The sequence below is a fragment of the Pelophylax lessonae genome, assembly GCF_965119305.1.
Source record: "Pelophylax lessonae genome assembly, chromosome: 2".
Classification (NCBI taxonomy): Eukaryota; Metazoa; Chordata; class Amphibia; order Anura; family Ranidae; genus Pelophylax; species Pelophylax lessonae.
In genome coordinates, this window is record NC_138769.1 from 732,121,888 (window position 1) to 732,144,107 (window position 22,220).

General features: G+C 46.6%; 3 protein-coding genes across 3 annotated transcripts; 1 reads left to right on the forward strand and 2 right to left on the reverse strand.

Moving 5' to 3' along the window:
* Positions 1–17,730: 17,730 nt before the first annotated feature.
* Positions 17,731–18,111, reverse strand: LOC309547631 (histone H2B 1.1; the record flags this gene model as incomplete). The annotated part of the gene is made up of 1 exon (XM_082247508.1): positions 17,731–18,111. One exon carries the CDS (start codon positions 18,109–18,111, stop codon positions 17,731–17,733), a length of 381 nt encoding a protein of 126 aa, XP_082103634.1.
* A 328-nt stretch (positions 18,112–18,439) lies between these two features.
* LOC309548332 (histone H2A type 1-like) lies at positions 18,440–18,832 on the forward strand (the record flags this gene model as incomplete). The annotated part of the gene is made up of 1 exon (XM_082248271.1): positions 18,440–18,832. One exon carries the CDS (start codon positions 18,440–18,442, stop codon positions 18,830–18,832), a length of 393 nt encoding a protein of 130 aa, XP_082104397.1.
* A 1,550-nt stretch (positions 18,833–20,382) lies between these two features.
* Positions 20,383–20,694, reverse strand: LOC309547651 (histone H4; the record flags this gene model as incomplete). The annotated part of the gene is made up of 1 exon (XM_082247528.1): positions 20,383–20,694. One exon carries the CDS (start codon positions 20,692–20,694, stop codon positions 20,383–20,385), a length of 312 nt encoding a protein of 103 aa, XP_082103654.1.
* Between the last annotated feature and the right edge of the window lie 1,526 nt (positions 20,695–22,220).

Below are 22,220 nucleotides of genomic sequence, written 5' to 3' on the forward strand. Positions count from 1 at the left end.
GCTGTGGCATTCTGCAATCATTGGGGGACAATGCTGTGGCACTCTGCAATCATTGGGGGACAATGCTGTGGCACTCTGCAGTGATTGGGGACAATGCTGTGGCGCTCTGCAGTGATTGGGGACAATGCTGTGGCGCTCTGCAGTGATTGGGGACAATGCTGTGGCGCTCTGCATTGAAAGGGGCTCGCACGCTTAACTCTGCATTGATGGGGGCACGGAACAGTTGCATTGAAGGGGGCACGCACGCTGAACTCTGCATTGTGGGGGCACAGAACAGTGTTTATTGCATTGAAGGGGGCACAGCACAGTGTTTATTGCATTGAAGGGGGCACAGCACATTGCTCATTGCATTGAAGGGGGCACAGCACAGTTGCATTGAAGGGGGCACAGCACAGTTGCATTGAAGGGGGCATGTACGCTGAATTCTGCATTGTGGGGGCACAGCACAGTGTTCATTGCATTGAAGGGGGCACAGCACAGTGTTTATTGCATTGAAGGGGGCACAGCACAGTGTTTATTGCATTGAAGGGGGCACAGCACAGTTGCATTGAAGGGGGCATGCACGCTGAACTCTGCATTGTGGGGGCACAGCACAGTGTTTATTGCATTGAAGGGGGCACAGCACAGTGTTTATTGCATTGAAGGGGGCATAGCACAGTGTTTATTGCATTGTGGGGGCACAGCACAGTGTTCATTGCATTGAAGGGGGCACAGCACAGTGTTTATTGCATTGAAGGGGGCACAGCACAGTGTTTATTGCATTGAAGGGGGCACAGCACAGTGTTTATTGCATTGAAGGGGGCATAGCACAGTGTTCATTGCATTGAAGGGGGCACAGCACAGTGTTTATCGCATTGAAGGGGGCACAGCACAGTGTTTATTGCATTGAAGGGGGCATATCACAGTGTTAATTGCATTGAAGGGGGCACAGCACAGTGTTTATTGCATTGAAGGGGGAACAGCACAGTGTTTATTGCATTGAAGGGGGCATGCACGCTGAACTCTGCATTGTTGGGGCACAGCACAGTGTTCATTGCATTGAAGGGGGCACAGAACAGTGTTTATTGCATTGAAGGGGGCACAGAACAGTGTTTATTGCATTGAAGGGGGCACAGCACAGTGTTTATTGCATTGAAGGGGGCACAGCACAGTGTTTATTGCATTGAAGGGGGCACAGCACAGTTGCATTGAAGGGGGCACACACGCTGAACTCTGCATTGTGGGGGCACAGCACAGTGTTCATTGCATTGAAGGGGGCACAGCACAGTGTTTATTGCATTGAAGGGGGCACAGCACATTGTTCATTGCATTGAAGGGGGCACAGCACAGTTGCATTGAAGGGGGCACAGCACATTGTTCATTGCATTGAAGGGGGCACAGCACAGTTGCATTGAAGGGGGCATGCACGCTAACTCTGCATTGTGGGGGCACAGCACAGTGTTCATTGCATTGAAGGGGGCACAGCACAGTGTTTATTGCATTGAAGGGGGCATAGCACAGTGTTTATTGCATTGTGGGGGCACAGCACAGTGTTCATTGCATTGAAGGGGGCACAGCACAGTGTTTATTGCATTGAAGGGGGCACAGCACAGTGTTGCATTGAAGGGGGCATATCACAGTGTTAATTGCATTGAAGGGGGCACAGCACAGTGTTTATTGCATTGAAGGGGGAACAGCACAGTGTTTATTGCATTGAAGGGGGCATGCACGCTGAACTCTGCATTGTTGGGGCACAGCACAGTGTTCATTGCATTGAAGGGGGCACAGAACAGTGTTTATTGCATTGAAGGGGGCACAGAACAGTGTTTATTGCATTGAAGGGGGCACAGCACAGTGTTTATTGCATTGAAGGGGGCACAGCACAGTGTTTATTGCATTGAAGGGGGCACAGCACAGTTGCATTGAAGGGGGCACACACGCTGAACTCTGCATTGTGGGGGCACAGCACAGTGTTCATTGCATTGAAGGGGGCACAGCACAGTGTTTATTGCATTGAAGGGGGCACAGCACATTGTTCATTGCATTGAAGGGGGCACAGCACAGTTGCATTGAAGGGGGCACAGCACATTGTTCATTGCATTGAAGGGGGCACAGCACAGTTGCATTGAAGGGGGCATGCACGCTAACTCTGCATTGTGGGGGCACAGCACAGTGTTCATTGCATTGAAGGGGGCACAGCACAGTGTTTATTGCATTGAAGGGGGCACAGCACAGTGTTTATTGCATTGAAGGGGGCACAGCACAGTGTTTATTGCATTGAAGGGGGCACAGCACATTGTTCATTGCATTGAAGGGGGCACAGCACATTTGCATTGAAGGGGGCATGCACGCTGAACTCTGCATTGGGGGGGCACAGCACAGTGTTTATTGCATTGAAGGGGGCATAGCACAGTGTTCATTGCATTGAAGGGGGCACAGCACAATGTTCATTGCATTGAAGGGGGCACGCACGCTGAACTCTGCATTGAAGGGGGCATGTACACTGGTCTCTGCATTGAAAGGGGGCATGTACACTGGTCTCTGCATTGAAAGTACGCTGGTCACTGCATTGAAAGGGGGCATATACCATCTCCTGTACCATGACCCATGACATGCCTATACCATATCTGTGCCATGCCTATACCATCTCCTGTACCATCACTTGTGCCATGCCTGTACCATCATCTATGCCATGCCTATACCATCACCTGTGCCATGCCTATACCATGACTTCAAAGTCACGCAATTTTTTACTGCGTTTTTTGACGCGAAGCAATACCTATTACATTTTTCTTTTTGCGCCCCCCCAAAAATTTTGAGCACCAGCCGCCACTGTTCTGTAGGTGACAGCGGTAGCCCTTCCGACTGTACTGTAGCAGGGGATGTGCGAGGAGGAGGCCGCGAGGCGCCGCTGGAGGAAGCGCCGGCGCCATTTTGGTTTGGCATCCCGCCCGTCGGGTGGAAGAAGTTCAGAAGCTTACCAGGCTTGGTTTTCCCCTTACGCTTCCCCGGGCCCTGCTGACGACCTCCAGGCATCCTGAGGAGTAACTTAGGCTGATCTGCGGTGACCCTCCGCGGTGTTAGTGGCTCCGATCGGACTGCTTGGCGAGGAGCTGTGCTGCTAAGCGTCCATCTCTCTCGCCGGCCGGCTCCGCCCCCCTCGCTTCAGGCTCTGATTGCACAGAGTGCAAACCACTCGTGTCCTGTCATCAGCACATTTTCTAAAGAACTTAAACGCTAGAGAACTCCTTTGAGCTGGCTTTGGTGCGCTCGTTCCCTTGCTGCGTTGGGCAGTAGCAGGCGTAGCGTCTAGGGCACGGCCGCTCCGCTTCTGCTCCCTGCTCCCTCTTCTGCTGTGCTGGTGGCTCTATGCGACCACCGCCTCTTCCTCCAAACTACTCAGGTCACCTGCATGACCTTCATTCCATGTGGGGTCGAGGACCTCATCGTCCTCCACATCATCTTCCACCCAGTCTTCACCCCTGCCCTCCTTGTCGGTCTCCACAATTCTGAGTGCCGCAGCAGTTGGCACCTGCGTTTCGTCATCATCGGAGACGTGCTGCGATGGTCCTTCCATGTACTCATCTTGAGAAATAAGTGATTGGGCATCTTGAGAAATAAGTGGTTGGGCATCGCTGCACTCAATCTCTTCCACTTCTGGGGCAGGGCTAGGTGGATGGCCCTGGGAAACCCTGCTGACAGAGTCATCAAAAAGAAGAAGAGACTGCTGCATGACTTGGGGCTCAGACTGCTTGCCTGATTTGCAAGGGGGTGAGGTGAAAGACGGTTGGACATTGGCTGCAGGTGCCAACTCTGACCTTTCTGCAGTAGACTGGGTGGGAGACAATGTGAAGGAACTGGAGGCACTGTCAGCAGCAAACCAATCTACTATTGCCTCTACTTGTTCTGGCCTCATCACTTCTAGAGGCGCATGATGCCCCACCAAATACTGCTGCAGGTTCTGTCGCCTACTCACACTTGAGGAAGGTGTTTCACTTGTGCGTGTAGCTGGCACAGATCGACCACGTCGTCTCCTTGCAACAGGAGCTCTACCAGCAGCACCACGACCCAGGCCAAGGCCCCTATTACCTATTTTCGGTAATTTATGATCTTGCCCTAGAAAGGTGTTTATTGAATAGCGGAACAAAACAACAACAGTATCGCACGGGTGTATCTCACAGTCAAATATGCAAACTATGCCGCAATTTATTTTTTTTTACCCCAAAAGGGTGTATATTGAATAGCGGAATAGAAAAAAGGATACAAAATGGTGTATCTCACACGTACAAACACAGACTAGGCCCGATTACAATTTTTTGTACCCTAAAGGGAGGATGAAAAGTAGGAGGAGTTTGGAACAGGAGGCAAACTGAAGCACCCTTCAATCCTCGGCGGTGGAAGGAGATGCGCCAAACAAATTTAAAATGGTTTATCTCACACGTACTGATACAGACTATGCCGTAATTTATTTTTTTTCACCCCAAAAGGGTGTATATTGAATAGCGGAATAGAAAAAGGGATATAAAACGGTGTATCTCACACGTACAAACACAGACTAGGCCCCGATTACAATTTTCTGTACCCTAAAGGCAGGATGAGGAGTAGGAGGAGTTTGGAACAGGAGGCAAACTGAAGCACCCTGCAATCCTCGGCGGTGGAAGATGCACCCCAAAAATTTGGAAGGTGTATCTTACACGTACCGATACAGACTATGCCGCAATTTAATTATTTTTACTCCAAGGGTGTATATTGAATAGCGGAATAGAAAATTTGATATCAAGGGGGCGTGACCGGAAGCCGAGCAAGCTGGACACTTGGGAGGGGAGCTCCGTCTAACCAGCTTTCTAATCCATCGCCATCCACCGCCCAAACCCCATCCACAGTCTCCACACCATCGTGGAACACCCTCTGAGACCCGCTGTACAGGTCGGTACAAGTCTTGGGAGTCTCGCTGGCGATAATCCGGGGATCCAGATTCGGGGCCTACATCACCTCCGAAGCCACGGCCTTTCCTAGCGGCCGCCGCGATCCGACGTCCGGTCCAGCGGCAGCTCTCCGGGCTCCTACGGTCTCCCTAATTGCAATCCGAAGACTCCCTCCACCTTCCTGGGCACCCGGGACCGCCATCCACCTTCTGGGACGCGAAATACGGCTGCAGAGTGGCGCCCGAGGTTGCGGCCTAGCTGTCCTAGAAGCCGCGGCCTCTCCTACCACTGTGCTCCACACGCCGGGCGCCGGGTAAGCATTATACCCCAACTGACCTTATACCTCAGCAGCTGCATCCAGACTCTTTGCCTGCACTATATCCTACCTGCTGCAGTGACGTATATCCAACTACCTACCCTGTACATTGCAACCACCTGACCATATCCAGGCTCAGTCTCCAACCAGCAAGATATAGCAGGATCTCCCCCCAGAATGACATTAACTCTCCTCGGCTGTATCTATGCTTTTTAATCTCTTGCTCACGTCTACATTACATTGATGTAGTAACTTTAGTCCAACATTTAAGCTCTCTTCTCACACGGGTGCGTGGTCTGCCGCAGACCATGATGATTGCGTGAGTCAGACACTCCGCTCCACGTTCCGGATCCACTGCAACCTGAAGCCACATCCCCAAGTCGCACATCACCCCATTGACCACCCTCACACAGGCAAGGCATCAGGGTATGCCGCACCGCGGTTACAAACCGCCTGCACCTCGCCGCCTCACTGACTATTTCAACGCCACCAATATGCGGCCTTCACAGCTTGGTGCCGACAACGAGACCGGCCGGTCTCCAACTCCCTCCACTACCCAGGTGCAACATTCCAAGGCATCGCCTCCATCGAGCGACCCTCCCACATCCATCAGTGCTGGAGAGATGGACACTACAGCGCCACCTGACATCACCACGTCGGGACATCAGACAGAGGTAAGAGGCTCGCTTCCTCCCCTGCCCAATCTCCATACAAAGGCCCCCATCCTAAGAAGCAATTATGGTCCACAGACAGCGACAGAGCCCCAGCTTTGGCAGCACTTCCTGCTTCAGCTAATCCGGCCTCATAGGCTGCTATTAAATCCATGCTACTCACCTTCCAGAAAGATCTGCACAGGGAGCTTCAATTATCCCTATCACAAATTCAAGACAGAATTTATTGCCTAGAGGTCAGAACTGACAACTTAGAAGACACTGTTCAGGAGCACGCTAGAGCGCACAATGAAGTATTGGATACTCAGGATTACCAAGCAGAAGAGCTACATCGCATCAAATTGAAACTTGCAGACCTGGAGGATCGCTCCAGGCGTAATAATATAAAATTCAGAAATATTCCTGAATCTGTTAAACCTAATGAACTGACCCAGTATCTACAGCGTTTGTTCTCCGTGCTCCTTCCAAGCTTGGATACACGCGACTTGCTTATTGACAGAGCCCACCGCATGGCTAAACCTTCTCACCTACCTGCTGACGTGCCCAGGGATGTGCTGGCAAGAATTCACTTTTTCCATGTGAAGGAACAAATCCTCCACACAGCTAAGGTGTCAAAACCCCTGCCGACCCCATACACTGATTTGGCTCTCTTCAGCGACTTGTCACCGGCCACAATGGAGATGCGTAGAGCTTTCACACCTATCACGTCCATCCTTCAAGAAAAAAATAACAATCTACAAATGGGGTTTCCCTACCAAACTCCTGGTAACTTACCAGCAACAAATGGTCCCTATCCTGTCAGCTAAAGATGGATACAAGAAGCTGACAAATTGGGGTCTCCTCCCGCTTCCCCCTCTCACCCCTCACCATGGCAAGTCTCAACCTAATACGTCCTCTCAACAAGGTCCCTCTCCTGACAGGAACAAAACCTAATGGCTTCCCCTTCCAACGTATTCCATGCCACTACTGGATCCGGTGTGGTCGTTGAATCACCACTCTACCCACACCTTCGAGGTATAGTGTGCCAAGCACACTTGTCAATTTTTCTTTTACTCTTGCTATTACGTTTTTCCTCTTACTGGTTTATTGCATTGAGTCACAGGCTTAGAGGCAGTTTTGGGCCTCTTTATATCTCCAATTTGGTATTGTCTAGCCATTAATTGTTACCCTTACCGCATAGATACTATTGTGCAGTATCTCTTGATATCTCATATTATTTGTTTATTAGTTTGTTGACTGTTACGTGTATTACAGTTTGATACTTCCAGTTTCCCTCTCCAAGGGGATCGGGAGCCTGTGGTCCCGTTCTTCCACTCACTAGTATCCACCTACAGAACTCATCATGACACTCAATATCACCTCTATCAATGCTAAGGGCCTCAATTCCCCATTTAAAAGACACCTCTTATGGAAGAAAGCACTATCCTCTCAAGCACATGTTATTTGTGTACAAGAAACACACTTTCTACAATCCAACCCTCCAAAATGCTCTCACAAACAATTCCCTCACTGCTTCTTTGCCAACGCCCCAAAGAAAAAAAGAGGGGTAATGATCGGCATACGAGACTCCATCACGTTTGCACTACACCATTGTGAAATTGACCCCGAAGGTAGATACTTAATTTTATCCGCTACCTTTGGACACTCTCGGATGACCCTAGTAAATGTGTACGCCCCCAACACATCCCAAAATAAATTTTACTCTCTCCTATTTGCCAAATTGGCACCATTCAGATCAGATCCAATTCTTCTTTGTGGCGATTTTAATGATATTGTAGATATTAATTTAGACACCTCCAACCCTATAAATCGCAGACCCTCAGCCCTTGCTGCCCTTCTGACAAATGAGGACATGTATGATCCCTGGAGGTGCTTACATGGTGATGAACGGGACTACACGTTTTTCTCCCACCCTCAACAGTCTTACTCTCGAATCGACCTCTTTCTGACCGATAAACACACCTTACAATTGGTCACAGAAGCCACTATTGGTTCTATAACGTGGTCGGACCACGCACCGATTTCCCTAAAAATTTTAGAAAATTTGGTATCAAAGGTGTATCTATCTCACACGTACAGACCCAGACTAGGCCCTGATTACTATTTTTTGTACCCTAAAGGCAGGATGAGGAGTAGGAGGAGTTTGGAACAGGCAGGTCTTGATATTTGCACCTGAGCGGCTTTCCCTTCTTTCTCAAATATCACTTATACTGCCCACTGGGTGAACCTTCTGACGGTCGTTAAGCATGCATCCCGTGGCACCCGTGAAAATGTAGTTGTACCACCACGGATTGCAAGCAGGCCTGCCTCTTCTTCTCCTCCTCCTCCATCCTCCCTCTCCTCCTCAGCTGACTCCTCCTCTTCCGCTGCTACCGTCTCTTCTCCTGCGCCGCCCAAGATCCCCGGAACCTATTCCACATGCCAGGTGAGATGTTGCTATGCTGTGCTGTGTCTGTTGTGCCTGGAAGCCAAGAGCCACACTGGTCCTGCACTCCTTTCAGCTTTGCGTTCACAGGCAGATCAGTGGCTGACACTGCTGAATTTGTCAGTTGGTAAAGTGGTGTGCGACAACTGTGCCAATCTGCTGAGCACGCTGAAACAGGCCAAAATAAAAAAAACATCCTGAACTTGGTGGTGAAGTGATTTGTTGTTAAATACCCTGGGGTCAAGGACGTCTTGCGGCAGGCCAGGAAAATCTCGGGCCATTTCCGAAGATCTTACACAGCCATGGCTCGCCTTGCTGAGATTCAGTGGCGACACAACCTGCCCCTCAGGCGTCTTATTTGTGACTGCCCGACACAATGGAACTCAACGTTGCATATGCTCGATAGGCTGCTCCAGCAGAAACTTGTAATTAATGACTATCTGTTCGAACTTGGCGGCAAGACAGGTTTTGGGGAGCTTGGGTTTTTTCTCACCTCGCCAGTGGCTGCTCATGCGGGACGCATGCAGACTTCTGTGGCCATTCAATGAGATCACCAAACTGATCAGTCACGGCCAGGACACCATAAGTGAAATAATACCTTACACCTTCTTTCTGGAGCGTGCACTGTGTTGTGTCATTGATCAAGCCGTCGAGGAGCAGGGGCAGGAAGATCAGGAAGTCGCAATGTTGAATGAATTCCCAGGGGGTGCTACTCCATCTGAGACAAATCAACAGCAGGAGTCTGAAAAGGAGTCAGAGGAGGAGGATGGTGCTGGGGGGGATGAGGAGGAGCAAGAAGAGCATGCTTTAAACCTTTCTGGGTTCCCTGGTGTTATCCGTGGATGGGGGGAGGAGAACGAGGATGACATTATCCTGGATGATGAGCTGGAAGCAGGCCACTATACCACTTCCAGTTTAGTGGGAATGGGGGCCTACATGCTGCAGCGTTTTAAGGGGGACCCCCGTATAAAATGCAAAAAAGGTCAGGGACCATGTACTGGGTGTCAACGTACTTAGACCCCCGGTACAAACACAAAATGGCGGAAATGTTACCACAATCACAGAGGGCGGTCAGAATGCAGCACTTCCAGGCCTTGCTGCGGGAAATGCTGCATTCTGCTTTTCCGTGCGCTGGCAGAGGAATTTCCAGTCACAGAGAGACAGTTGCGGGTAACAATCCAACAGCGCCTGCAAGAAGAGGGCGGTTGGAAGATGTCTTGGTCACTTCAGATATGAGATCCTTCTTTCAGCCGAACCATTGACAGCTGTACTCCCGATTCAGCATGAGGGAACGCCTAGACCGACAGGTGTCCGACTACATCGGGTTAACGGCCGATGTGGACGCTCTGAGGAGTGATGAACCCCTGGACTACTGGGTGGGCAGGCTTGACCTCTGGCTAGACCTTGCACAATTTGCAATGGGAATGTTGGCTTGCCCCCCATCCAGTGTCCTGTCCGAAAGGACATTCAGCGCAGCAGGGGGGATCGGGACCGATAAGCGCACTCGCCTAGCTCATGACAGTGTAGACTACCTTACATTTATAAAAATGAATGAGGCATGGATCTCTGAGGAATTCAACACATGTGACCAGTAGACCAGGTTACATCGAAATTTCTCCACCCACAACAATTCCTGGTCCTTGGCTTCGCTACATACAGTGGCATTAAAAGGCATTTCATGTCCATTGAATGGCTATTTTGGGGGCCTTTCAGGGCCAGCAATTATTTTTTCTTTGAATGCCTAATGTACCTCCAGCCACCAAATACTAAGTTCTTTGCTGTCAGTTCAAACCATGTGAGCTAATTTTTGGAGCCTATAACGGCCGACACTTACAGTTCTGTGTACTGTGAATGCCTACCGTACCTCTAGCCATCAAAAACTACGTTTTTTGCTGTCAGTTCAAACCATGTGAGCTCATTTTTGGAGCCTATACAGTCCGACACTTACAGTTCTGTGTACTGTGAATGCCTACCGTACCTCTAGCCATCAAAAACTAAGTTTTTTACTGTCAGTTCAAACCATGTGAGATAATTTTTGCAGCCTATACAGGCCGACACTTGCTTCTGTATATACTGTGTGAATGCCTAATGTACCTTCAGCCACAGAATGCTACGTAATTAGCTGTCAGGTAGACCCATGTGGGCTAATGTGCGCACATATGGACCACACTTTCAGCAGCAGCTCTGACATGTCTGGGTAGTTTTTAAGAAACTTCTGCACCACCAGATTCAGAACATGCGCCAGGCAAGGGATGTGCGTCAAACCGGCTAGTCCCAGAGCTGCAACGAGATTTCACCCATTATCACACACCACCAGGCCGGGCTTGAGGCTCAGCGGCAGCAACCAGTCAGCAGTCTGCTGTTCTATGCCCCTCCAAAGCTCCTGTGCGGTGAGTGGTGTGCGGTTTGTCAGCCAAACACATGAGTTTTAAAATCGCCTGCTGACGTTTACCCTGGGCTGTGCTGAATTTGGGGGTGAGGTTCTTTCGATGACCAGATGTGGGGGTGGTATATGAGGAGTAGGAGGAGGAGGAGGATGATGTGGAGTAGGAGGAGGAAGCAACAGGATGCAACAAATAATGCCCTGCGATCCTCGGTGGTGGAAGGACATGCACAAAACCGCCATCCGCCTCGGGCCCAGCTGCCACTACAATTACCCAGTGTGCAGTTAGGGAGATATAGCAACCCTGGCTGTGATTACTGGTCCATGTGTCTGTGGTTATGTGGACCTTGCCACAGATGGCGTTGCATAGCGCACACTTGATTTTATCCTCCACTTGGTTGTGCAGGGAAGGGGCGGCTCGCCTGGAAATTTTGTGGCGGTTGGGAACAACATACTGGGGGACAGCCACCGCCATCAGCTGTTTGAAACAGTCCGTCTCCACCAGACGGAATGACAGCATTTCAAAGGCCAGTAATTTTGAAATGCTGGCATTCAGGGCCAGGGCTTTAGGGTGGGTAGGTGGGTATTTCCTCCTTCTCTCCAATGTTTGGGAGATTGACAGCTGAATGCTGCCGTGTGACATGTTGGAGATGCTTGGTGATGGTGTCGTATGTGGTGGTGTTAGTGGAACATCCTCTGTTTGCTGGTCGCCAGGTGTCACGGTGACGCCAGAGGTGGAGGGAGAGGCCGGGGCAGCAGCATAAGAGGGAGCAGGATGAGCATGAGAGAGTTCCTTGTTTTTAAGGTGTTTACTCCAATGCAGTTCATGATTTGCATGTAGATGCCTGGTCATTCAGGTTGTGCTCAGGTTAAGAACGTTTATGCCTCGCTTCAGGCTCTGATGGCACAACATGCAAACCACTTGTCTCTTGTCGTCAGGGCATTGTGTGAAGAACTGCCATGCCAATGAACTCCTTGGAGCAGGCCTTGGTGTGCTTGGTGCCTGGGTGCGGTGGACAGTAGCAGGCGTACTGTCTCTGGAATGCCCGCTGCGCTTTTGCACCCTGCTCCCTCTTTTGCCGTGCTGTTGCCTCTGTGCGACCACTGCCTCTTCCTCATAACTGCACGCCCCACTACCACGACCTTCAGTCCAGTCTGGGTCTAGGACTTCATCATCCTCCACATCATCTTCCACCCATTCATGACCCCTCCCCTCCTCGTCGGTCTGCACATTGCAGAAAGTCTCAGCAGTTGGCACCTGTGTTTCGTCATCATCAAAGGCGTTTTGTGAAGATATTCCCATGTCCTCATCATGCAACAAAAGTGGTTCAGCAAAAACCTTGGCAACAGAGTCATCAAAAAGCATACGACTTTCCTGCATGATTTGGGGCTCTGACTGCTTGGCTGATTTGCAAGGGAGTGAGGTGGAAGACTGATGGGCATGAGCTGCAGGTGCCAACTCTGAGCTTTCTGCAGAGGACTGGGTGTTAGATACTGTGAAGGAACTGGAGGCACTGTCAGCTACCCAATCTACTATCGGGTGTACATGTTCTGGCTTCACCATCCATAGAGCGGCATTTGGGCCTATCAAATAACGCTGCAGATTCTGTCGCCTACTCTCACTAGAGGAAGGTGTTTGACTTGGAGCGGTAGTTGGCACTGAACGGCCACGTTCTCTACCAGAAACAGGAGTTCCACCAACACCACCACGACCATACCCATGTCCCTTATTTGATGTTCTCCTCATTATTTGCATTCACCCACCAAGATGAAAGATTGGTCTCTCTCCGGTGTCAATTTACCTGGCAGTAGTCAACAATTACGTTCACTAAGGCAGTGCCCGTGTCATAAAAATGCTCTGTGGACCCAGCCTAATGTTTTTAGAGCCCAAAATACACTGATTCTCAATTTCTATGCGGAAATGTAAAAAATAATAATAATAATAATAATAATAATAATAATAATAATAATAATAATAATAATAATTGTATGCTGTATGCACAAGTGGTTTGTGGAACAAGAATAAGTATTTTTGTAATAAAATACAGAAAATGTGTATTTCACTGCTGTAAAATTGAAATTAATTATTTATATGCCGGGTGCACAACTGTTTTTTCGGCCTAAAACGCGACTTTTTTCAATAACACCCCAAAATGCAGCTTTTAACTGCTGTACATTAACAGTATATATTTATGCTATGTATGGACACCAGATTTGGGGACCCAGAACACAGATTTGGTCACCAAAATTCACAAATGCATTGGTAAACTGCTATATATTGGAAATAATTATTTAACCGCCGGATGCACCACTGTTTTTTTCGGCCTAAAACACGTCTTTTTTCAATTTAAAAAAAAAAAAAAAAAAAAAAAAAAACTTGCAAGATGTGTGTAAGAAATTCTTCAGCTTTGTGCATGAGTGATCCTGAAAAATCCAGGCCTTACAGACTAGACATCACAAAGATAGTTGTTGGCCCATTTAAGAAAAATCTGAGAGAAATGGTCAAGCTGAGGAGATGCTTAAAACCAGAGGAGCTTACAGACCAGATGAACCGAATAGATCTGAAAACAGGGCATGAACAGTTTGAGAAGGGCTATCAGGAGCTGGTAACTGAGTACAGAAGGACAGTGGAAAGGTATGTCTAAGTATAGACCTCATCAGTGCTGTCTCAACTACTTTACAGCCTGATGTTTCCAGTCAGTGTATTCTATACAAAGCCCACTGAGTTCTATTAGAGTACCGTCACTTTATTGTGGACTTTAAATTCTGACATGTGAAATTTGGATCAATGCCATCTTAAGAGCATTAAAGGGCCTCAGGCAATGCAGCGCACTGGGGCACCGCCTACACAATCACCCACGAGAATAAAAATGCAAATTATCGATAAGGCAATATTTATTGGTACAGTAGTGCCAGGCTAATGACAGCTTCCAAGTTCAGCGGCTGGGTCTGGTGAACACAAACAGTTCCAGTGGAGGTAGACAGGCATTCCTGCAGTTGTGGGCTCCCTCTCCCCGGCCCAAGTGGCCTAACAGCAGTGCAGGGACGACAGGCGCTTGCCACCTGTTAAGGTTGGCGGTGGGATGCACATGGGAATTGGGACTAGTGCTGGGCAAGTGGGGCCCCTTGGCAACTGCCCAGCATGCCCATTCAGTGAGATGGCCCTGATTCAGATGTAACCTATTAATGTTAGCAGCAATATATTGTTTGCTGCTTAAATAATGTCTATAAACTAACACATTATTGGTTCAAACACCACTTGTTGAAGATTCCATTACTTGGTGGGTGCACCTGCTTTAAAGGTGCAAAATTGATGCATTTTTTTTTTTTTTTTTTTGTGATTTTGTAAAATTTTGAGCCTATTAACCTTTTTGTTTTTTTTCTTGGGGGGGGGGGGGGGTCAGCGGTTTTATTTTTCTAGTTGACTAAATTCAAACATTCATTTTTATTCTGAAGCACTTAAAAATCTGAATACAAAAATAACAAATAAATAATTATACATTTAAAAAGGGCACTTTTTAATTGTCCAGCCTTGGTCCAAGAGCATTTAATGAGGTTTGTTGTTCAGCTCCGAGGTTATGTGATGTTCGGGAGTTATGGAGCGAAGGAGGGGGGTCCAGGATTGTAGATTATATGTAACTTCACCAATAAATGCACTAAACATTTCCGTGGAATAATTTTCTACTTCTAACTTCTATAAAGGACTGTTATCCGAGGTGATATTATTGTAATCAGATTTGTATGTAGCTGATACTTTGTACATATTTGTGTCATTTACCTATCAGGCAGCTCATGGATTTAGCTATGTACATTGATCTGTTGCTGATTCTTTAAATAGATACAAATAGACAAAGATTTGACTGGGCTGACCGAGTAGATACAATGTTTCGTTTTTCTTGCTTCTATCCCCATTGTATTGCGAGTTAAGAGCTCCACGAGCTTCCCAAATACAAAGTAACAATTTTATGGCGGGAGGTTGTGGAGAATCTTTTATTGTAGCAATGCTTGAGTGAGGCATGAGAGTTTAGTAAGCTCTGCCACCTTGCGGTCATTCTAGGTACAACACTTCGGCGTGTGTGCAGTACCAGGAGATGAATAGGAAATGGCCAGAAAGTGGAGATGATCTCCGCAAAAAATTAAGAATATATAGAAATAAATTATTATGACTATTATATATTTATTGAAGCTTCACAAACGTGCCACCCACATCTCTGTACAAAGAGCCGGACATACGCAGTATTTATTCCTATTCTTAAATAAGGATATCTTTTATTAATGTGATAAATTGTATTATTACTGTCAGGTAAATGGCACTCTAAAGGCAAACACTTTGTCTTCTTATTATTAACACTCAGACTTGTAATACAGGTGAATAGTAATGAGGGGAAATGTGATCACAGGACATCATTCTCTCATCTCTCCAATCTTTCTCACCGCTAAACTCCTCCAACCAAAACCACGCACACCTACATAGAGCTCCAATGTCAGAACACATTGTATTCCATATTTCCAGAAATTATTTCCCCTCTTGGCTATTAATAGACCACGCCTATGATGGCTCCGAGTTGCTATATTTAAATCTCCCGCCATAATTCTACTGGCCGTTAGGAAGATTCAGCCGCATTATACCGCTAAAGCCGACATTGTAGAAGTTCTATTCATAGATCTGTTCATCTTCCTCCAAAATGACGTCACTTGGGTCGGTTTTCAGCTTCCAAATATTTACTCCAAAGCGGTAAAATCCTCGAATATTACTGCCACAAGCCCGCCAAGTAAACCCAATCATTTTTATTTTATATTACCAAACCCGACGGATCTTCTCAGAGTCACCCACTTCTTTTTAAGATGGAGTCAGACATACATGTTTGGGAGATCTGATTGTATAATTAGACACCGAAAATTGTGATCCGGGTGGGGGGACAATGTGCTATAATGACACCTGTCCGTCCTAACAGCAATTACGTTTTTTTATATGATTTTAAAGTCTAATATAACACATTGAATTGATGTGAGTTTAGATAAGCAGGTGATCTCCTTGGTGTCCATTGCCCTCCATCCTTTAGATTAGACACATTGTTGGGATATGGGACCCATAATCCAATGATAAGGCGCAGAGAAACGTTTGATGGATCAGTAGATGACTCCGGGGTGACAGAGTCGGAGCTCAGCACTAACTGCAATACAATATGCCGTTTTTAAACATATTTGTGATGATCTGATGGAGACAACATTGATTGATTTTCTTTCCACCTATTCTGGAGCTGTTGTAGGGTCAGTAAAATTCGCATTACCCTAATTGTATTTTTCACATTATATGGGGGAGGGGTGGGACTACAACAATAAATAGAAGAAGACTTTACTTGCACAAGTAACAGAAATGAAGGAAACAGTGAATTGTACAGAAATCCTCTCTTCATCCATTCCCTGTTCATATTTGGCGCTATTCTTCCTTTACTACGGTTTCCTCGTTCTTCCTCGGAGATTACACAGAAAACATTAATCTGTCACACATCATAACAATTTCATATTTATACAATATTACGGTAAAAAAAAAAAGCCTGCATTCTTGCTTATAAGAAAAAGCTGACCTGATGGAAGACTGATGGAAGGGGCGGGGTCACAGCCATTCAATACTCTGCAGAAAATGTCATTTACTTAGACACATTGTTAACATTTTTCTGATTTCTAGTTACAAAGAATGGACTGAAATTAAACAACTGTGTTTATTGATTCGTTGTATATATTTATCTGGCAGTGTCATGATTACTACAGATTTCTGCCAGCCCTTTCACTTTTCGTTTATTTTAGGATGTAAGGGGGAAATCCGAAACGGCTACATGTCATGTCTGAAAGATGAAACGTTAATTATCGGCCAGTTCCCCGATCATATACAGATCTGATAATGAAACATGTAATACTTTATTTCCCATCATAGAAAGGTAGAGATCTATGAGAGAAGTAATCTCACTATCATGTTCTGTATGTAGCAGTGTGTGTGTGTGTGTGGGGGGGGGATTCTGCATTCTGAGAACATATGGAAATGTTTTACATTATTTAATAATCTTTCATTTCTATTTATTCCGTACTAATCGATGAATCTGCCTGAAAATAACGTGGTAAAGATATTTCTCGGATAAATATCTCATCTGATGATCTCAGTGTGGGATTTGGTGTTATATTGGGACTGATTGTCTCTAACGTTTTCACAATTCAGGCGGGAAATTTGAAAATAGCTATTTCAGATCTGAGCCAATCAGAACTGCGAGCGGTTTCACTATCAGCCTTCATTGGTCAGCGATGTCTTTATGAGGAATCCCAAGAATTTTATTCGGAGATTTATCTCCGTTTGCAGCCCAGAAAAGGTTTGTTCCGTAGACTTTTCATAGATCTCTATAGCAAACATCCAATAACAGTGCAAATTCTGTATTCTGATGTGCAAAATCAAACCTTAAAACAGAATAATATTTCTACATATTTCCTGGAAGTGAAGGGACCGTCCCGGAAAGAGTGATATTTTCTATGAATAATATTCAGTGTCGGATTAGCCGATCTGAGATGACTGAGCAGATACAATGTTTCACTTTTCTTGCTTCTATCCCCCATTGTGTTGTGGAATAAAAGCTCCACGATCTTCCCAGATAAAGGAACAATGTAAGGCGGGAGATTGCGGAGAATCTTTCATTGTAACAATGTAGCAGAAGTGATTAGAGCAGTTGGGTGTGTGCAGTACAAGGCGAGGAATAGGAAATGTATAGAGCCAGGAAGGGGAGACGATTTCTGCAATAAAGAAGGATGAGATTAGAAGGAAGGTTTTATTCATTCCCCTTCCAGTCTGACCGACCTACTTCTCATCTCAAGATTATTAATGATGTTATTTTGAGTTCATTTTCTGTTATCCGAACAGCTAAAACTTGTAAAGGTAATAAATTGTACGATACATGAAGATTGTATGACAGCTCGGTTGTGTAGTATGTGGGTGGCTCTTAGAAGAGCCTTTGTGTGTTGTTGGGGTGATGGGTGGGGGAGGGGTATTACTTGGCGCTGGTGTACTTGGTGACGGCCTTGGTGCCCTCGGAGACGGCGTGCTTGGCCAGCTCTCCGGGCAGGAGGAGGCGGACGGCGGTCTGTATCTCCCGGGAGGTGATGGTGGAGCGCTTGTTGTAATGAGCCAGGCGGGAAGCTTCGCCGGCGATGCGCTCGAAGATGTCATTGACGAAGGAGTTCATGATGCTCATGGCCTTGGAGGAGATGCCGGTGTCGGGGTGGACCTGCTTGAGCACCTTGTAGACGTAGATGGCATAACTCTCCTTCCTGCTCTTCCTCCGCTTCTTGCCGTCCTTCTTCTGGCTCTTGGTCACGGCTTTCTTGGAGCCCTTCTTGGGCGCCGGGGCGGACTTGGCTGGTTCAGGCATGATAAGGGATAAGAAGAATGTTTCCTCCGCTCTGAGAAGAGAAAAGTGTGCTGGCGCCGCCCTCATGTGCTGCTTATATAGGCGGTCCTATGCAAATGAGCACCCTCCCTCCTCACTCTTCTATTGGAAGACTCAGTCATGTGATGGAGAGTGACGTCATGATTTCTTTCCTCATTTACTGATTGGTTTAGATACAAACCTAGAGAGCATTGGCTGACTTCAAACGTGGCCAATCATAGGGCGAGACGTCATTTCATTCAGAGTATAACAGGAAAGGGAGCGGCTCCAGCCATTCACATCTCTTTGAGAACTCCAATATCACAGAATCATGTCTGGTCGCGGCAAACAAGGAGGAAAGGTTCGGGCTAAAGCCAAGACCCGATCATCCCGGGCTGGTCTGCAGTTCCCAGTCGGTCGTGTTCACCGCCTGCTCAGGAAGGGTAACTATGCCGAGCGGGTCGGGGCCGGAGCTCCCGTCTATCTGGCCGCCGTCCTCGAGTATCTCACCGCTGAGATCCTCGAGCTGGCCGGTAACGCCGCCCGCGACAACAAGAAGACCCGCATCATCCCCCGACACCTCCAGCTGGCTGTCCGCAACGACGAGGAGCTTAACAAGCTGCTCGGGGGCGTCACCATCGCCCAGGGAGGAGTCCTGCCCAACATCCAGGCCGTGCTGCTGCCCAAGAAGACCGAGAGCCACAAGGCCGCCAAGACCAAGTAATCCCCAACAACTCCCCCATCACCAAACACAAAGGCTCTTTTCAGAGCCACCCACATCTACATACAAAGAGCCTCATACCTCATTCTGTGTCTTACAACAAATCACATCTATCACTCAGCAGGAAAGAAGTTTTTCATTCCTACAAATACCTCTGACAGCAAACAACTTGCTTATTAACCCTTCTAATACCGGGGACTTGTAGTGAGAACATTTCCTACATCTAAAGAGAGCCTTCAACTCATTGGAGAATCTCCTTTCTAAAGTTTTCTCCTCTCCCTCCAGGAACTCCTCATCATTCCCCATCCTTTATTCCTGCTGAATGGATTCTACAAATCAGCAATTACCAAACAATCATCTTCCCAAGGAACTCCGATATCATCCAAGTCAGGATTCTCCTGTAAAGGAAGGAAAAACGTTCAGAACTGTGATTGGCTCAATTTTCCCGCCGGAATAGTATGGAAAGTTACAACCCTCCCTGATTGGCTCATCTGACACTGACATGGAATGGTATAAAATCTCCCTTCTTTTGGGGAACATTCATCAGCGGTCCCTCTGATTCCAGGCTTAATAAGCTTTGAAATGTTACATTGTTTCAGGATTTGATTTCCTACAAAAACCTCAGATCAGTTACTGTGAAATACTCATAAAGACATCACTGGCGGATGTAAGGAATGCCCACAGCTCTGATTTTAAATTTGCCCGCCTGAATTGAAGAACATTAGAGAAATAATCAGCCCCATTATACCGCCAAATCCAACACTGAGATCATCAGATGAGATATTTATCCGAGAAATATCAACGCTTCATATTTCTATTTTCACCGCTTAGTGAGAAATGGAATCGGAAGATTAAATAATGTAAAACATGTCCGCAGAATCCCCCTCCCCCACTGATATACATACAGAACATGATAGTGAGGTGACTTCTTTCATAGATCTTTACCTTTCTATATGATGGGAAATGAATGAAGGATTCCATGTTTCATTATCAGATCTGTGTAGAACTATGCAACTAAAAAATCAGAACTATATCTCACCTCTTCCTGATATATAATTTGTACATATCAGATGCACAGATCTCCTCTTCCTGTATCACAATTGCAATGTTCACAAATATTCCATCTTTGAAACATTCTATTTCTAGAATCATCTCAGTATTAGTGAGCTCCATTCTTTTCATAATGAAATATTAACTTTCAGTTCCAGCATAAACTATTATCCGCACTCAGATCCACCACCCTGAGTGCTGACTGTACAATCTCCTATAGATCTACTGACCGTCCAATAAGATTCCACATATATAATATTGTCCGGTTCTTACACCTCTGATTGTTCAATCTGCTTTATGTTTAGCAGTGTATGGGCAGCTGGACATCGCACCATTCCATTTCTTACTGAAACAATTAGCGGAAGCCCTTATTGTTACACGATAAATATCTAGAAATGACATGTCTGAGTTGTGAATCATCATCAGCCCTTTGTATGAGAAGGTGGGTGGCCCTGAAAAGGGCCTTTGTTGGGGTGAAGTGGGTAAGCGGTGGATGTTGGGGTTTAGCCTCCGAATCCGTAGAGAGTGCGGCCCTGGCGTTTGAGCGCATAGACGACATCCATGGCGGTGACGGTCTTCCTCTTGGCGTGCTCGGTGTAGGTGACGGCATCGCGGATGACATTCTCCAGGAAGACTTTGAGCACTCCGCGGGTCTCCTCATAGATGAGTCCGGAGATGCGCTTGACACCCCCTCTGCGGGCCAAACGTCGGATGGCGGGTTTGGTGATGCCCTGGATGTTGTCCCGGAGCACCTTCCTGTGGCGCTTAGCGCCTCCTTTCCCCAGACCCTTTCCTCCTTTACCGCGACCAGACATCTCAAAACTCTTCGTGTCACAGACGAATATAAAGGAAAAGCACCCAGCCTCGCTTTATATGCAGCTTAAGCGGACCTGATGGAGAATAATGGGGAGGGGTTAGAGGAGGGAGTGTCCAGACGTCACAAAAAGTCCGCCCCTCTGTGCTCTCTATCATCCAATCCTCAGCAGTTCCGTGATTTAAATTTCCCGCTCCATTATGCTCTTTGTTCATCAGAAAGAGCAACTTTTCACTTCTTTTGGGTGACCACTGGATTTCATTTGATCATCATTACTGGTGAGGTCATGTCTCTGACGTCACCCAGGATCCTCCAAATAAATGCCCTCACTACATACACAGACATCGGGATATTCACATTTAGTGAATTAAATATAAAAGTATCCTAATATAAATAGCAATATATAAAATAATAGATTTATAAAGTAAATACAAATCGTAAAAATACCGTAAAATTCAGCATTTCAAACCCCCACCCAAAACGAGACGTAATACCTCCCAGCTTTTAGCAGAGTGCAGATCTCCTCAATAAATGACCCCAACCGGAAAAAAAAGAAGGAAGAATACCAGAGATATGAGCGCACTCAAATGTCCATACAACTTGTTTGAAGAACAAAAATTCTTCTAGCCACCCCAAAATATAGACAATTGTCTTCTGAAGAATGATCAGTTTTCCAATATTATCTAGAAAGCCATTTCTTTCCCAATAATTATCACAATCGTTTAACCGACTTTTTATTACATCTGACCAGAGAAGGCTTCCTAGACCATTAACACTTCCTGGATATAAAGTTCTCCTTTCAATCGATCCTGTTTATAAGAGATGTTCCGACACCGCACCTTCCACTGGTGACCTTACTATCCAGATTACTATATAAAGTCCCCACAATGAACGCTCGGCTCTGGGTTCCTTCAGGTCATACACTGCACGGATGGATTGGGACATCTAGAACCCTTTGCTGATCTCTCACAAGTCATGTTCCCCCAGAGTCCTGGAACAGATGAGAGGTCACACATTGTATTATGTCTCCAGAATCCCGGATCTCTCATCATCTTCTATTAGAATGGGATAGGACCCGGCACAGCCGCTGCACATAACCAGAGTACAAACCAATTCCATCCCTCAGTCTACATACACCAACCAATCTCACCCCATCATTGCACTATATCGTTTCATGTGTTATTCTGCAGCAATACACACTGGATCAAACATTTTTTTCTACCCCCTCCCTTCGATATTATCCTAAGCGCGGATTCTTTTCCACACTGGATCAAACATGTCCCCTTCTCAGCAATCAGATCTTTTAGACCTACTTGTTTAATTAGAGGTGTATAGACAAATGGATCAGTCCCTACAGATCGATCTTAGATCCACATAAGATGATAGACAGACAGACAGATAGATAGATAGATAGATAGATAGATAGATAGATAGATGATAGATATTTTCGGTATATTTACGTGTGAAAGGTGCAATAGTGGCACACCTATTACAATAATAAAACAGGGATTTGATTGAAAGGGGAAT